General features: G+C 46.2%; 1 protein-coding gene across 10 annotated transcripts in view; it reads right to left on the bottom strand.

Moving 5' to 3' along the window:
* The window catches only part of LOC115327111 (F-box/WD repeat-containing protein 1A), a 29,628-nt gene that overhangs the window by 3,382 nt on the left and 7,968 nt on the right, over nt 1-18,278 (bottom strand). For all 10 annotated transcript variants that reach the window (XM_029988051.4, XM_029988050.4, XM_029988048.4 and 7 more), the window contains exons 3-7: nt 17,626-17,700; nt 17,135-17,299; nt 5,449-5,653; nt 5,298-5,383; nt 5,127-5,232 (exon numbers count right to left, since the gene is read on the bottom strand). In XM_029988051.4, coding sequence (XP_029843911.1) covers nt 5,127-5,232; nt 5,298-5,383; nt 5,449-5,653; nt 17,135-17,299; nt 17,626-17,700 — 637 coding nt within the window. The remainder of the gene's footprint in view (nt 1-5,126; nt 5,233-5,297; nt 5,384-5,448; nt 5,654-17,134; nt 17,300-17,625; nt 17,701-18,278) is intronic.

Raw genomic sequence — 18,278 nt, 5'->3', positions numbered from 1 at the left:
CACAATACCAACGTATGATCGCATACCCAAGCCAGTCAAACCGCGACCTCGAAGGTGGCAGATCGACGGTCGCGCTCCCTGGCAAAATCAAACCTGCAGGCTCAGTGAATACCACCTATTGGTATGAAATTTGCAGGTTGTACTCATGGCACTGAGAAAGGATGCTATGCAAATTTTCAACCTTATAAATTTATCCCAGAATGAGTTGTATAAACATTTATCATACAAAAAGTGCATCCGCTGAGGAAAGCTATCCTTTAGAAACGGTAATGAAAAGGGCCAGATTTTTTGGTGGAACATACAGTAGAATACTTGCTTCAGACTATAAAAAGAAATTACAAAAATTATGAAATTTCTAATTTAAGAAAAATATTACTTTTTTTTGGTGAGCATTTGATTAAAGATGTATTAACTTTTCACAGCAAAAGAAAATAAAAATGTTGAAATGAAGTTGACAGTCGCATTCCCCACAAAATTTCAATATAGAAAAATTCAAATCCAACTACACGCATATTTCATTATGAAATTATAGCTTCCCTGAACCGAGATTTGACACCAAAAAGTGAAGCTGAGAAAAACGTGCTTAAAGTTCCAAGATCGCTTTTTGATATTTTTTTGCACTTTGAACTTCAGAAGAACCCGCCAGCAGCATAGGTGACACCTTCTTCCTAAACCCTCTTCTGCTCTGCTGCTACTACCTCTAGCTTCCTTCGATGTGGGCAATCTTGGAGGTGTCCAGTGCCTTTGCCTTGGCCTGCGTGATCTTCAGCTCAGTTGCTTTCCCCATGTGCTCCAGGTGGCTTCCAGGCTCATGCCCATCTTCTCGAGCACCCTCTTAAAGTCCTGCGGACCCAGGTTACACTCCAGAACCACCATTGTGGCAGCGGGTTCCAGAGTACACAGAAACGCAAACTCTGTCTTCAAGCACCTCTTCCAGATGAGCGCGTTGCAGGACTCATTGGTATATTGAGTCCTCCTCCTGCAGCACCTTGCCAGCAGGGTCTTGGTTGACAGACGCTTGTACAGCGGCACCCGCTCTTTTGCTATGCCCCTCGAGAAAGCTGGTCCATCTAGACACGGTGCACCTGGCTTGCCAGCTGCTACCAGAGCTTTGTGGCGACTGAAATGACACCAAGTGTCTTCACCCTGAGGACATGCCTGGTGCCGGGGCTCGGCGTCAGTAGAGTAGCTGTGGAGCAAGCTTGCAAAGACTCCCTTCAGCATCTTGGCAACATCTGGAGCATTGTCCTTCAATGCGGTCGCATAGAAGCTTGTAAGCCTCTTCATCATGATGTTGGTGAGCTTGCATTTTCCTCAGAGTCCCTTCTTGTTGTTTTTTTTGTTTTGTTTAACTTCTTTATTCTGGCATACATGCGCTTTGCCACATGGCTAACACAGTCTTCCTTCTGTACATCTTTGTCATAAAGGCCTAGACTTTCAACATGTTTGAAAGCCTTACTGTCCCTGTCACTGAGCACAGTCATATACTGCATGTTGTGCTGTTCCATTAAGTGGCTGAAGATGTCACCAACCGCTTGCACTTTCATTGCGTTGGAGGAGCCCTTAAAGTACTTTTTGGGAGACTTCCTCGTGAGACTCTGCCCAAGCTTGGTATTCATCTGACACTTTCTTGGGACCGAGGTTGCAGCCATGTCAATAGTTGCTCTGCACTGAGAAATCGAGGACCAAGCCAGTTTTGAGTTTGATGACTGCAACAACCCCAAAGCGCGACATGTGGCCGCACTTCTCCCATGTACCATCGAACTGACGCAGACATTAAGAAGATCCTCTCCATCATCCCGTACTTCACCTTGAGCCTCCTCTGCTTGCAGCTTTCTCACGGCATTCGCGGCCTCCTTCATCACGTCGCTTGCCGCATCCATTGATGAGTCGTGCATTTTTTCTGCTATGTTCTAATAGGTCTTGAAATACATCAGCGGTGGTGCACTCATGCCTCCAAAAGTTTTTTTAGCTTTGTAAAGCTAATTCCGCAGTCCCGACCGACAACACAGAGGCGCACAGCGAGTTCATTTTGCCGAGTTGTTCGCACGGACGCGAAGTGCGGTGCCTTAACTGTCTCCCCACAAGAACTGCAAACGATCACAAACTGCAAATTTGCTCCCAGTTCCGTTTTCCACCAACTTCAATCCGCTTCCCAAACAAGTGGGACACAACAAGGCGCTCACCACTGTCAACACGGCTGAAACATGCACAAAGTGTTGTCCATCGAGGGATCAAGGTTGATCGCTGTCGTCGATCTATTCATGATCGGCCTCGCTGAGTTCCGAAAGCAGAATCTTCTGCTCGAAAGTGGTAAAGTCATCAACTTCCTCTGGGAGTGAAGCGTTCACAAACACTATGTAGAAGAAGCGTCCTCCAATGGTTCCGACGAAGTCAAACTCCAAATTGACTGCGCTGGCGGCGCAGGCAACAACAGAGTTTCTGAGCCCTTGCGGGAACCGAGACCTCTCGGTTTTGTGAAGAGAGAGCGCCTACCACAGCTTCTACGCATATTAGCTTTAACTGCGGGCATTTTTCGGTGAAAACAGAAGCAGGGAACATCGAAGGGAAAAGGGGCGAAATGGTCAGATCAGCGAAAAAACGTGTTCTGAACGTGCCCCACGCGCGGCAAATCACGTGACCGAGGACAGCCACTCGCCGCTTGGGCTTCATTACATCAGCCAATAGCACCACCTGTTGGTTTTTTACCACCATTCTTGCCCCGGAACGAGCGCTTTCTACGGGGCTCTCCCCCGTGCACGAAAGGGTAAAGAAATAAATAAAAAAGTAAAATTGAAAGCCTGCGAAATGACCCTTCGAACGAGACTACCCACACCACGCTAGGCCTAGTAGCCGCGGAGCGATCATGTTTCCAAACTGATGCTTATCATGGTTCCTTGTATACTAAACCAAGCACGGCACTCGTTGCGTGCGTTACTAACGAGTCAATAATGATTATTTCTGCCGTTGTTTTGTCAACTTGCATTGAGAAAATCTTGTGAGGGTGTTAATTATTAGTTGTACAAAAAATTGTGCATTTTTAAAAAATAATGTTTTTGCGAAAAATTGGTAATTTAAGGCAGTGTCCTCCCTTAAAGTTGTGACCCGAAAACAACACTTGGGGAAATCTTGCACAAGAGTAAATAATTAAAAAAAAAATTGAAGCATGTAGCAAGTTTAAGAGGACTTGAAAATCACGATATGGAAGATTAAACTATTCTACGACATTAGTATTTTTGGACAACTTTTTTTAACAAACCCTGGCAAAATTTTTGATCCCCCCCTCAAAAACCATTTGTCTGTATCCGGTTGTCAAAATTATCATTTTGAAATTCCCAGACTTTTCCAGGTTTTCCCTGATAATTTCAGGTGAAATTCCCCGACCACTGTAGAGGCGGTTAAATATATAAGACAATTACAATTTGTTCTCCTGTATCATCCGGAGTCCCCCAGGGCACTGGTCTCGGACCTCTGCTTTTTTTAAAAATTGTAAATGACCTACCTGATCACGTAACATCCTGTATTCAACTTCTTGCTGACGACTGCATAATTTACTGATCTGTATCTTACCTGAACGATAACATAACCCTACAGGCTGACCTTAACCTAATAGCCGACTGGTGTAAACAGTGGAAAATGACAACTTTTCTAAAACAAATCTCGTCTCCTTCACACACGCTCATAGCCCTTCCTCTTTTATTTACCCCATGTACAGCCAGGTAATTACCAAGTGTCCATCTTACAAAAATCTCTGTGTTCACTTATCTGACAATCTCTCATGGAACACGCATACAACACACGTCCTGTCCAATGCTAACCGCTCTCTTGGCTATCTTCGACGGAATCTAAAACTAGCACCATCATCAGTCAAACGATTAGCCTACACTACACTCGTAAGATCGCAACCTGAATACGCGTCATCCATATGGTCCCCTTGGCAACATTCATTGACAACGAACGTAGAGGCAGTTCAAAATCACGCCCAATCAGATTCATTTTTTCGGATTACTCACAAGACACCAGCATCCCCGATAATTAACATTTCCCTGACAATTCCCGGTTTTCACGGTCGCTAGAAAACCTGGTTGTACAGTCGACAATCCCGACACAACAGTGATACGTTTCAATGATTACTTGCCTCCAACAATGGTGGTTTACACTGTGTCGCAAATGCCAATAGCCTCTAGCTCGTGTTACCCTGCTGTTTGAGGCAATTTTAGCATGCCTTCATCATCTAAATACTAAGAAAGTCCCAGGTGCTAACTGTATTCCCAAAGCATTTTTAATTGTTATGCCAAACGGTTCTTAGACACTTGTATAGGGAAGGTCGTTCCAATGTTTAAAACTGGAGATCACAACCTCACAGAGAATTATCCTTCGATGACCCTAACCAGCATTGTATACAAAGTTCTTCAAGACACAATTTTTGTACCGTGTCGCATAACATCTCGAGTCAAACAATTTCCTCGACAAACAACAATATGGTTTCAGAACAGGCTTTTCCTGTGAAGCACAACTGCTTAAATTCACTCGTGATCTTCATTTTCACTCATAATCATCTTCTCTGCACTGTATAACCAAATTTTTGCGAACCCCCAATCTGTACACATTGCAATGATATGTAGCAAAAATCCCACAATATAAAGCCACACAAGGGCATCTTAATACTCCCAAAAATCCAGCACTATTCACAGTATTCATAGTTTTTAAAAGGAGGGGAACGGGTTCAGTACACTAGTTGAGAAACTGTTCCTCATTACAAATTGTGGGCCAACACCAGGTGAAGAGGGATTTAGCTTGCAGCTGTACCCAACTTCTGTAGACAGAACTTCAACAAGGTTTAGGCACACATGTTCAATTAAATTCACTTATATTCACTAGCAACCTAGCCTTTGCAGATCCAAATGGGTCTGGACCACGGCACGCATCCATTAGGAAACAAATTAGTAAAAGCATGGCCAGTGAAGTCTGTTGCGAAATCCATTCACCCCTGAAACATTGTAACACTGGACACTCCCAACCCATTCCGGAATTTTTGCATTCTACTCATGATTTCGGGGTGGCACTTGAAACAAGACACAGGAGCCGTCAGAAGCTGCCGGACACAAGGTGCAGGAAAGTCTAACCTTGGAGCAGGTGACCATCATGCCATTGTTGAAACGAAGGTGCAGCACTGCCTCACAATGGTGAATGAGTGTGTTCACCATCTCCCCTGACTTGACGTCCCAAACCCTGCACAGAAATGAAGGGAAATTTCTTCAGACTGATCCAAACCAGCGGATTGCCGAATATCTCACCGGACAGTCGAGTCACTCGACCCTGAAATTATGACCTTGTCGTCGTACTGCAAGCACAGCACTGATCCCGTGTGACCTGTCAGCACCTGCAGAAAGACAAACCAACTGCGTCCCACTGTCCCCAAAAGTGCCGCTGCAGAGGGCTGTTTACCTTGACGCACTGAAGGGATGCCCTGTCCCATATCTTGATTGTATTGTCTCGCAACCCGGATACAATTTTGGTGTCATCATACTGCAAGCAGTAGACACCCTTGGAGTTTTCCGAACGGCAGTTGATGCGCTGGAGATTGTGCCTGCCACACCTCCAGTTGTTTTCTATGCTTTCAATGTCTTGGATGATACGTGGGTAAAGACGCCTGCAACAAAATCACAAAAAAAAACAGTTGGAGTTTAAGAAAACCAAGAAAATATGAGCACTGCAAAGCAGCTTCAGCATGACAGTTACTGAAAATGCGCAACAAGGGCTTAGACGACCCATGTTACAGGCACGCACATAAAGAAGAAATTTGATCATTATGCATTTGGACATAGCAAAAAAAAAAGGGGTACTGCGACATGATACCGTGTGTAATGCCCCGCTCTGGAGGAGTGCTTTCCCCTCAGCATGCGGGTGCACTGCGACAAAGCAAGATATGCAAACTTGTGGCGCCTCTACGTGATTGTCACTTCACTGCAGTACACCACTGCACGGTGACAAGCGCACTGAACAACACCAGCTATCTAGCCAGAACAAACCATGAGCATGAAAGTTATTGCAAAACTTCCGAGTACTGTCAATGGTTCATACAGAGATCAAATGGAGTATGATGTTACTTGAGGCAATAACAAAAGTTTGGGAAATACATGCAAGCCTACCATAGCAATTTGGACGTGTAGCGAGGCCCGATTTATTATATTTTAGTATTAATAATGTGAAAATAAGTCTTGATGCAATGTTGGCACAAATTTCTCACATTTTAGCAAAATGCAGCAGGATGTAGCACGAGAAGCGCTTTGGCGCAGTTTAACATAGCAATCATATCACTGCTCCGAAAATTTGCACAAGCCAACCGTAACAATCTGGCTGTGTAGCAGGGCCTGAGCTTATTATATTTCAGAGTTATTCAAATTAACCAGTGTCCCCCCTTAAAGAATATTCATTTTAAGAAACCTGTTAATAAGGCCATTATAAATTCTGCCACAAATACGAGGCACATTCAAAACGTCCAGAGACTAGTTTCGTAGCGAAAAACGAGAGGGCAGCACGGCGATGTGCGTGCAGCTGTCGGAGGCAGTTACCTTCATACATCATGATGCTAAAGGGTGTCGTTCGTTGAACATTTGGAGCTGCACAATACAAGTAGTTGTGACCACGTGCACAAGCAGCAATTTCAGCATGGATTGCAAACCAAAGCAAAGAGTGAACATTAACTCTGCATCAAACTCGGCAAATCTGGAACTTTTGAAATAATTCGGCAGGCTTATTACAAAAAAGCATAGTGCTAAGTTTTCTGACTGGCACTTGCACTGCAAGAATGGCAGAACATCCTTGGAAGGTGAAGAGAGGTTAGGGCAGCCTTCCACAAGCACAGCCCTAGAAAATGTTAACAGAATTGGGTAACTTGTGCACGAGGATCCTTGATGAACCATTCAGGAAATTGTTAACCAACTTCTTTCTCTTCCCTCTGATGAAGCTCAAGCTGAAGGGTCGCCATTTTAAAACTGAGGGAGAAATCTAGCGCAAACTGCAGAAGGTGCTTGGCATGCTCTAAGTGCAGGGCTTCTAAGGAGCTTTCGAAAACAAGGCAAAAGTGCTGGGAGCACTGTATCACTGCACAAGGGGATAACTGAGGGAGATATTGGAGTAAAGTAAGTACTTTGTTGTATAAAGGACTAGTCTTGGAACTTTTCAATCATACCTCTATCTGCTAATTTTCTTGAAAACAATATAATTTTTTTTACTTTAAAAGTCAGCCGGTAGCAAAACCAAAATTGTTTGGCAACTGAACATGTTTGGCATCTTCAATAGCCATGAGGTGATGTCAAGGCTTGTACAAACTATAGCATGCAGGCAATATAATATGCTCTTACAAGCCTGTGCAAATGACGCGCAAATCGTAGTGACTACAATTCAGCCAGTACAAAGGGATGGTCAAGAGTTGCAAGGGAACTGTATTGAAGAAACTTTCAAAACTTGCCACTTGGTTCCAGAAGTTCCAAAAGGAAATTCTGAAAAATGCTTGTCAAGAACATTTTTGTCAATTTGGATTTACTCAAAAGAAATCTAAGAAGTAAAAAAATATGGAAGACTTTACACTAGACTAAAAGGTCCAAAGGAGGTCACTCAGTTCTCCATTCTAACCATGATCTAGGACAACAAATCATTGTTGCTGCAATTCAGGGTAAGGACAGAACCCAACCGAAGCATGTGCAACGTGCAAGCTATTGTTCAGATGCCTAATACGGCAGTGGTTCTTTTTAAAGCGGTAGATTAGAAGCTATGACTGGAGACAGTGCAAACATTTTAAAGGCACTACTGCCACCAGTGACAAAGACCCTGCCAAATATGCCTGAATTCATTACAAGTGCATGCTGGATGCTAAGCATAGGAAAGAGACAACGCCATGCATTCGTTCTATCAGCGACTTCGTCGTCGCGAAATGAAGCCCTGAAGAAAACGAAAGTGCTCACTCTCAGCGAAAATGCGGATATCATTCATGCTTGAATAGAAAAGGGCACCCTTTCGCGTTTATGGTGGGGTATGTGGACTTCAATACGAGCCCCGATGGCTCGCGCAGTTTGCTGATAAAGGAGCACGGATTGTGTGTTAGCTAAATCCGAAAACGAAGGGAAGCAACATTGGGCAGAAAGCCGTCGATGCAGAAAACATGACGGCATCGCCGCATGTGTAACTCTTAATATTACTTTTCTGAATTAGTCTTAATTTTCCTTTTTTAATTGGAAGAAAAACCAACATCTTAGAAGTGGGATTCACCAAAACCCTCGTGGTGAAGCGATCCTGGAAGCCGATGTAGTCGGATCGCACCGACGGTGATGCTTGCTGACTTTTAAACCGACACTACTGGTAGTGCCAACCGCGTGCCATCGTCGTCGGGCACTCGCTGTGGAAAGAGGGCTCTTTGTATTGCCTCGAGACTGCGTGCATGTGGACACTCTGTCAAAGGGTACCTTCTTCGTGAGGTACCGACGGCGAAAACGCGAGTCTTCGTGCTGCCTCGTGGAGGGAACCGTGTGTGCAGACACTAAGCGCCTAGCCGAAGGCGAAAAAAAAAACTGTGTCCGCCTAGGAAGACGCCTAAACAACCCCCAAAGATGGCAAACGGCAACGGAAACCATGAGATAATGCAAGCGCTACTGGAACAAAACCGAAGATTACTTATCATCATCGAGAGGAAACCAGAAACGTTCTATGTTACGCAGGACCTCAATAAGGCTATTCATGAATTTGACGGCTAATGCTCGTGGCACGAGGCTGGGTCGTGGTTGAACTGTATCGACTCCATGGCAGTCCTGCATGGCTAACCAGACAGCTTCAGGCTGGGGAACACCAGGCACCATATGAAGGAACCTGCTCGATTTTGGTTTTGGGCACGTGTCAAAGATCTTACTACGTGGGAGGACTTCAAGGTCACCTTTAGAAAAACCTTAGTGGGTCAAACAAGCACAGCTGAAGAACAGAAGCAGATGCAGGAGAAAATCTAGATGAGGGAAGGGTCCACAATGGCATATTTCCTCGAAACGACCTTGTTGTGCAAGGTATTGGGCCTCAGTATGCAAGACACCAAGGAGTAAGTTTTGGCTGGGCTGCGGTCTAGAGACGTGTGCATCTCCATAACGGCAAAGGAGCACAGGGACGAGAATGAATTGGTGGCAGACTAGCAAAAATTGGAGAGATAAAGTGAATCAAGGATCCAGAAGTCTCCAAGGGACAAGCCACACAACGGTAATTTAGGTGCCACGACATTTCGCGTCTGGCCTCAACCTCAAGATCATAGGCTACTGCACGTCCAACCGAGCAAACGACCACTGGCATACGCCTCATAAATCAAAACAGTGTGGCCAGAGGCTCATTGAGTCAAGGAAGCAACATGGTCCAACCGACAGATCAGGCAAGTGCTGGGGGACCACCCAAGAAAACACCAGAATCCTCCAAGCGAGAACAAGCTGAGTGAAAATACTACAGTTGCGGAAAGTAGGGGCACATGGTGAGAAACTGCCCAACAAACCCTGTTGGCAGCTTCGTGGTGAATCAGAGTCCAACAAGTGACAGTGGTCCAGCGAAATTCCTGAAGACTGCTATTATCAATGGAACTCACCAGCTCTCGGTGATGATCGACCCTGGAAGTTCAGACTGTATATCGAGCGGCTTAAAAGTGCAAACTAAAAGTTGTTTGCAAGGCCCAAGATTTGTGTGGATTTGGGAACACCGACATATCTGCAGTGTCGTCAATCGGAACCTTGGAGGTCGACATAGAAATCGACGACGTGGTATGCCACAAGGTCAAGGTGACTGTCGTTAATGCCAGTGATTTTGCCCGTGGACATGCTGGTCGGTAGGACCTGGAAGGAACAAGACCACAGTGCATACCTGTGCATTGGAGATGAACTCAGGATTGACTACCAAGATGATCTTCCGTTATGTAACATCGACCTTGCCTAGATGAAGAATTTCAAGGAAACGGAGCATGTTAAGGAAACCATGGTGCTGCCCAAAAGAATTGTGTGTTGGGTGACAGTGGAGACCGGTAAAAGTGAAGGAAGTCTCGTCTTATCTATAGTCGGTGACAGGTCAAGAACGAAGTGGAAGCTCCTCCCACCCCTTTCCAATTCAGCGGAGCGAACGGTGGAGAAGAGGTCGCCTCCTTTCCAGTGCTTGCTCTACTACAGTGGAAAGAGGTGGGAGGAGCTTTCACTTCGTTCTTGACCTGTCACCGACTGTAGTAGGACTGGCAAGGGAACGCTGCTTCACATCGAGCACGGAAAGGTTGAGAGACCCGTGTTGAACGACAAGGATGAAGACCAACAGCTGCTCAAGGGAAGTTTGTTTGCTCACACTGAACTGCCCTCAGGGAGCAAAGAGTTAACCCCAGTGAGGACTATGCCTCAGTGAAAACCCATCGATCGTGGCATGCTGAATGTTGGAAAGGATATCATGAACCGTAAGTGGATGCACTGCCAAAGATGCTGAACGAGTACAGGAATTGTTTCGCACTGAATCTGTCCGAGTTCGGGAGTTGCAACCAACTGGAAATGACCATCACGGAAGAACCTGGAAGCACCCTAGTCAGCTGCAAACCGTACAAGACTAATGCAGCGGAAAGAGAAGCGATCCAAAAAAATTGTCAGAGTGGAAGGCGACTGGCATTGTCACCGAAACAATGTCGCCATATGCTAGTCCAGTGCTACTTGTGGAAAAGAAAAGTCAAGAAAATCGTCTTGTCATAGACTATCATGGCTTAACAGCTAGACTGTGCCAGACATGGGCATACCAACCGGAGCGGCAAAAGAGGCGCTTGTCCCCCCAGTTCTCAGTGTGGGGGGGCAAGGCATGTGTTTTGCCCCCCTGAAACAGCTGCCATTTGCAGGGCAAACAGTGGCCGGCAGCGCTCAAAGGATACCAAGGGCACCGCCCCCCAGCCCGGGGGAGCTCCCCCCACCCCCACTCAAAAACAAGTTGGTACGCCACTGGTGCCAGAACACTTCCCATTACCAAACACTGACGACCAGCTGTAACGACTGTCCGTAATGTACTGTGCGTTAGACTGTGCAAACGCGGATACCTCCATCTTCCACCGAGTGAGGAATCAAATGCCAAAATTGCATTCATCACGCCTGATGAGATTGGGCAGTTTGATTGTATGGTGTTTGTGCTCAGAAAAGGCCCAGCTGTATTTCAACATCTAGTGAACAAGGTCCTTGGGCCTCTGCACAACATGGTAGCCTTGTGCTACATGGCCAACTTGTTGATTCCAGCCAAGGACTGGGAGGACTTGCTGGTTCAGCTCAAACAAGTCCTGGATGCTCTGCAAGCTGCCGGACTAACCCTGAAACTATTCAGGAAGGGACAAACACGATTACTTAGGCTTCAAGATCGTGAAGGGCTACCTGCAGCCAGGTGAAGTGAAGCAACGAGCCATACTGGAAGCTAGCCCGCCAACCGATGCTCACAGCATCGAGAGATTTCTGGGCCCGACAGGATTTTTCAGACGGTTCATTCCCTACTACGCCCTGAAGGCAGAAACTGTTACTCTTCTGACCAAGAAAGACACAAAGCTCACACGGGGAGTAGAGTAACAGGAGGCTTTCGACCAGCTCTGAAAGGAACTAGCAGAGCCCCCTAAAAACCTCTGCAAAAAGAGCGCTCTGGCCGCTGCCATTTTGCGAATCGAGCGACCCCTATCAGCCAGAAATTTCTGGCACCCGCCTGAGCTGTGGAAACCCGGTTAGCGTGACTCCCCACCTGCATTTTGCATTCAGAGTTCGCCGGCTTTTCTTTATAGTTTTTACTTTATTCGCCTGTTTAAGACGCTTACCCTTTGTATGTTATCTTCCACTGTGAGAACCAGGGAACACCAGGTCTCGTAGCCTGCTTGGCCTTTGCAGGAAACGAACGAAGAGAGAGAACCTCAAGCAGCCCGCGACGCAGGCAGTTCGACGTTCTTGGAGGATTATTTCCGTTGAGATAATCTCCAAAAAGCCTTCCCCGCTGTGTTCCGGGTTTTCGCTAAAAATAGCTGACAGGGTCGGGTCCAGGGTGTGGGGACGGAATAGACACGTTCGTTCATTTGATTTGAAGGCGTGAAAAAAAGGAGCTCTTTTCTACATGTTCCCCAAAACACACCGGATTACGTCCGATCGTCGTGAAGTGACTATCGGCGACACTGTATTGGATATGCTGTGTTATTTGGGACCTTTCTCAAATCCTGTTCAGATAACGCGGCACTGTGGGGTATGTACAATATATGTTGTTCGATTAATGAGACTCATTGAATTTCATGTTCTGAGCGGGGAATATCCATGCAGTTCGGATATCCTGTGTGGTCAAATATTTTGACCTTTACAGATTGACACGGCTGAGTGTACGGTGCCGTAAAACGATGAACATAAAATGAAACAAACATTCAAGTTGCAACTGTTCTGTCAAGCACGAACTCACCAAAACAGCCTCATTTCTTTGTTTTTGTTCCCAAAAATAGCGCACTGCTCTCTTAAATACCTCTATAAATTATATTCGCCACAAAACACAAAATAAAAAAGAAAACGCGGCAATTCAGCCGCCACCAGCATCCGAAATTGCGCCTACGCAGGCTGCCACAGCCCACTGACGAGAAACTCCACAGCTCAGCGCAGTCGGGCAACACTGCCGTACACTCTCAAAACCAGGGACGCGCGCTGTAAATTGCTTCGTTCGAGACTGCCGCTGGAAAGGTGTATACTGAAGTTGTACGACTCTTCGGCCCCAACTCCACATAGACGCAAGCAAGCTCGGACTTCCGGGAATGATTCTTCAATAAGACGAGTCAGGAAGGACGCTGGCACCGGGTGTTTTGTGTTAGTAAGTGCACCGCTGATGCCAAGAAGAACTACCATGCAGGAAAACTGGAGCTGATGGCCATAATATGGAGTATGAAAAGACTTTGCCCATTCCTCCTAGGCATTCTGTTCATGCTGATAACAGATTGTCCAGCAATTGTGTACCTAAATGCACAGAAGACTTTCTTAAAGAAGCACTGACACCCCAAAGGTTGTATTCTTTTTGTTGTCTAAAACAATGCAAGTTGTAGTCATAGACACGCAAAAAAATACCACAATGCAAAAACCAATATCATCACGCACGCACACCCCTTTTTATTTTTGCTGTTTTTCTCCTCCCGCTTCTCACCTCCTCACTTCTTTTTATTTACGACGTAATCGATTATGAAATTTAAAAGCTTTGTAAGCGACATTTCTATACTACTTAATAATGGCATTCGTAAATAATGTTTTTTAATGCGATTGCAAACGCACTACGGCCCTTCCTTTTAAAATATTGAAAATCAGAGTCCGGAGTGATGTCGCCTCCTGGCATTTGATCCTCCCTCGGAAAACATGGCACCGCTCGACGCATGTAGCAGTGAGGATGATTGGCAAGTCCGAAAATCGGACTAGGTTCTCTTTTTTTAGGCGCCCGACGACCTCTCCGACTTCGAAAAGGAAATCATCAAACGGTCAAAAATACTGGGTTTGATGTCTATGTACCGTAGTTTCGGTTCTGACTCCACCGGGGCAGCCTTTCACGCAGAACCGGCAAAACGTGGCCCCTCATGTCGCTCACCAAAGTCCACTGTGCGTTCTCTCAGACCACACACCTTTTTAGAATTAGATCGCTGAAAGAGCCCTAAAAGATCTTCAAACCCTAATGTGAAGCGTCGTCTGCTCACAGGGATAGGCGGCAAACACGGAGGAAAGCGGTTGATAGCGGGACGCACGCCAACACGACATTTCGAGCCGGGACAGTTCAGAGGCGCGAGAGAAACTCGAGTTGCAGGGCGACTCAATCTTTGATGCCACTGCAGTGGCGCGGATCACGCGGGAAGTTCAAATTCGGCTTTCGGAAATTGTTTTTTTACTTCATCAATGCCGAGTTCCCAAGTTTCAATTTTTGTGGGTAAAAGCTAGGCATCTTTTTCAATCATTTCGGATAATAATAAAAAAAAAGAAAAAAATTTTGACCTGTCAGTGTTACTTAAACATGAGCAGAAATCAAAACCAAAACTTTGGCTCCGTCGGGCGACATTGGCCTCGGGCGGCTAAAATCATGGCTACCACGTGGTATGAGATGTCATGTGATCCTCTACGCAACGACGGGTGGAATCAAGGCGGGCCACCGTAAAGGAGGGCATGTGCTAAGCGCAAATGTCGTCTGCACCGCAGTCTTCACCCCGTTTTGATGCCTATGACAATCGACGACATCTACACAACTGCGGCATCAGTCTGCACACAGAATGTGAACGAAACTCTGAGAGACAGTAATCGCCAACGGTGAGACGACGAAGACGAAGAGGTAAAAACTAATGAAAAGGGGAAATGTTGATGTTTAGCTCAATGTTGGTGACACCAACACCATAGCCTCGACAGCGCTGTTGATTGCCCCTTGATTCGCCCGCTAGAGTGGGCAAATTTTAGCAAGTGGAGCGTTTCAAAGTTTGCCGGACTGTTTAAGGAACATTTGGACAGAACTAGGTCGTAATATTTGACGTGTGGCCTTCCTTGGTGATACTATGAGGATTGTATATATGTATTTTCAAAAACAAAAATGAAGCGGAGTTTCCCTTTATGAGTTTTTCAATGATTTCATCCGGGAATTAGTTCTTCTCAAACTGCTTCAGGCATGGCAAGAGCACTCTCACCTCCGCTGTACTGAACTTCAGTCCGAAGCAGCCGTAGGATGTTTCGCATCTCTGCAGTCATTGGTGTTTCCTGATGTGCCTCTCCGACACCACTTCATGTTTGCCTTGGCCGCATACAAGGCGTACAATTGGAGCATCCGGAAAAGGAAGCACCAACAGGAATGTCCACAAAGACAAGCGCGAACGAATTGAAGTCATCCTCAGTGGATAATGAGCAATGTGTCCGCACACACTCCTGTAGAGATAGCTGCCCCTCTGGAAATTATGCATTGGCTCGACAAGCATGTGTGCAGGAGAAAATCCAATCTGCGTGTAAAGGCGTTGACAATTTTTCATCTTTGAGCCACGGATGTGCTTTCTCCTGCATGAGAAACTCTCCTCGAAGCAGTCCAGTATGTCTTGCTTGTTCTGCAAGATGGTCGACAGTGTTGAACAGTCGATGCCGGAACATTGAATTCCTTGGCGATTTCGGACTTGGGCCAGCCACATTTTTTAACCTCACAGATCGAAGAGACTTTTGGTGAACACTCCCCCGTACGACGCACATATACGCCGCAGGCACGCAAGATGCGGGGCGTGGTGGCGCCATGCTCCTTCACTTTCTTCACTTGATTCCGACAAGATCATGACCGCGTTGGCAGTGGGCACGGCAGTCCGGTCAGTGCATCGGCAAGGGTCTCTGTATGCCCCTGTGAAGGCTTGCATTGCATGCTTTTGACACCTCAACCTTCGTAATAAGCGTGGTCGGTAGCCGATACACTTAGAATAATCTGGTTCAAATGCATGCATTTCGGTCAGGACCACGTTGAACTTCAATAAAAACGATTTGAAAAAAGCGATTTCATTATAACGAGCGACTAGTGTATTTCGCTTTATCCGGGTTTGTTTGAACGTGTTTAACTGTGGCATAGACCCAAATGCCACACAACAGAGCCTGAACCATGACCACAAATACAACTTGAAGGCCAACGACCAGCTCGTGCTTTCCACTTTTCCATCGCTTCCTCCTCTCCCTCTTACACTTTCCACCGTTGCCTGTTTGCTCCTCCCCATTCCCTTTCTCGTCCCCCCACCTGAGCTCCACTAAGCCCACGGCGGATAAACCATAGACTCCAACTAGACAATTAGAAAAAAAAAAGGGTTAGGCTAAAAAAGAGCAACCCCAACATGAATGACAAGCGGTCTCGAGTCCGCGAGTTACAACGCCGTTGACATCAGCGCAGGTTTTCAGTCAGCGTGCCGTGCACTGCTATTTCTTTATATGTTTCCATTAGGTTTTTGGCGGCTTTTTTGGGAATTTCTTTTTTCTTTTTTTTTTTGCAATGTTGCTAACTACGACTGTAAGCGATTCTAAATTTTTAAATGCTTCATTTTTTTTTCTTTTTTTTTTATTTTTGTAGCTTACGAAATATTTATGATTTTAGAAAACATCCTCTGTGCATGCGCAGCCCCATGCAAATGATGGTTCGAAAGTTGTGAGTATGAAAACACGTGATTGCATGTTCAAGCCAAATAAGCCACAGCCTCCCGAGAAGAGGAGATAGATCCTGCTTCCTAGATGCAGTGACCTGCGAGTAATCAAGTTCTCCCACCGTATCCTTGTACGAATTGTGGCTTATCGGCAGCTTATCTTTCGCCCTGAAGTTCGCACAAAGACTCTTCTGCACTCTTCCTTCCTTGTGGCCCCGCACATTTTCATACCAATGCATTCCAATCCATGCTTCCAACATTTTGGCAGTAGTTATTTAAAAAAAGAAACCTCAATTCATGTAGAATAAAAAAAGCAGTCATCAAAGAAGCACCCGGCGAAGATGCACCTCGCAGTGAGAGACAAATTCGGTTCTCATATCCTGGTCCTGAAACGTTCCTTCACTAATCCTCTAGTGCACAGATTGTGATGCGTCCATTGAGGGGGCATTCATTTTGCAGGCTTGTATCCCCATTCACGTGCTTGCACAATAGACGCTCAATTGCTTGACCATGAACCACCCCACCATCCGAACATTGCGCACGGACCCATGCCAGCCTTTTTTAGTCCCTTCTTTTCATCCTTTGCTTCCCTCACTTGAAGACGTGGAGAGGAGGGAAGCCTCGCAGAACCTCGAGTCTGGTCGTCCGCCTTCAACTATCTTGAATTCTCAAGTGCACCGTACTGTTATGGCGTGAAGTGGCAGGGGCAGTGACAGCTAGCCTGACTGGGCAGTGACAGCTAGCCTGACAGCTAGCCTGACTGGGGGCAATGTTTCGGAGCTTTTATGTCGGTTATTTAGCCAGAAAAATGAGATGAGCGATCTCTTGAGGTCGGGCGTTTTTTCTGAACTTTACGGTAGTACATGATAACAAATAAAAATATTTTTGAATGGTGCATGCAGAATGTTTGGAGGGCACGACTGCAAAGCCATGCTCCCGAGCAAGCCCCTTGAGTAGTGCCTCGAGAAAGAGCCTCGCCTGTAGAACATGTGGTCCGGATGCGGCTCGCCCGGCGGCGGCTTGAACAGGTACTGCATCCAGCACCTGCGCTCGGCCAGGCCACGCCACAGAGGGTCCGTCGACACGCGCCGCTCCATCAGTTTGCGCCACAAGCCACCCTCCGCCACCACTCGCCGCCACTCCCTGTCGGCCAAATGAAAACATCAAATTGCAATCAAGTGAAAAGAAAAAAAAATCACCAATTTAATGCACACAAACAGCACAAAGCAAGTCAAGATCGATCCTTCTTAGCAAGTTCTTCCTAAGGTAGGCACCTGTAAAGAATGCACCACTGGCACGACGTGCCGCTTCATTGGACAATGGAGGCTCCTGGGAATGCTCGATGTCGCTCTATGCAAGCACCTGCTCTCGTGCGGGTTTCAAGAACTAACAATGAGCGGTGCCTGTCCAAACAGGTCAGCACTTGTCTCATACAACCAATCCATTGAAACTACTACACGGACACTCACCTGCACACTGCCTCGGCTGCACATAGGCTGCGAGCGTCCAGGTACGACAAAATGGCCTCTGCCACATGGTCAAGACTGAAAAGAGCAAATCACTTGGTCACTTTCGCAGCCCGATTCATCCAACATTCAGGCACAAGTAAAAAAATGCTTAAAGTTCTCGGGCCATTCCCAGAAAACACATTTCTTGAGTTGAACAGAAGCAATGCAGATCGTTACACCGGAGCTACTGCCCCAAAGATGACATTTTTGTATCCAATGACAATCTGTTACCCAGTTCAGTCAAGAAAAAAAATTTTGAAGGGGGCTCTCTTTTAAAATACTGTTGGCAACTCTAACCACGTGCATGTAATCCCCTTTCATCTGCTTTGCATGTCAGTCGCCCGGCCACATCAGTTTTTTCTGTACAGAGAGATAGGCAGTAGCTCCCTGCTTCTCTCCTTCACGTCTCTGCCGCTAAATGGAGTCATCTCTGCTGGAGTTGCGAATACAATAGGTCACGAGGATCCCCAGACACTGCAGCCCAATCGGAGCAAAAAAATTAATTGATGTTTATGCTTATGAACGACATCACAAATATCTCCAAGGCTGATTTAACATGGAGCAAGCAACCTTTGCTGCAGCCTTGCAACTTGGGTCTTACGTTTACAGGTGAC

The sequence above is a fragment of the Ixodes scapularis genome, unplaced genomic scaffold (genome assembly GCF_016920785.2).
Source record: "Ixodes scapularis isolate PalLabHiFi unplaced genomic scaffold, ASM1692078v2 PGA_scaffold9__187_contigs__length_104089568, whole genome shotgun sequence".
NCBI classification, from domain to species: Eukaryota; Metazoa; Arthropoda; class Arachnida; order Ixodida; family Ixodidae; genus Ixodes; species Ixodes scapularis.
This window is presented reverse-complemented; position numbering and strand designations above follow the sequence as displayed.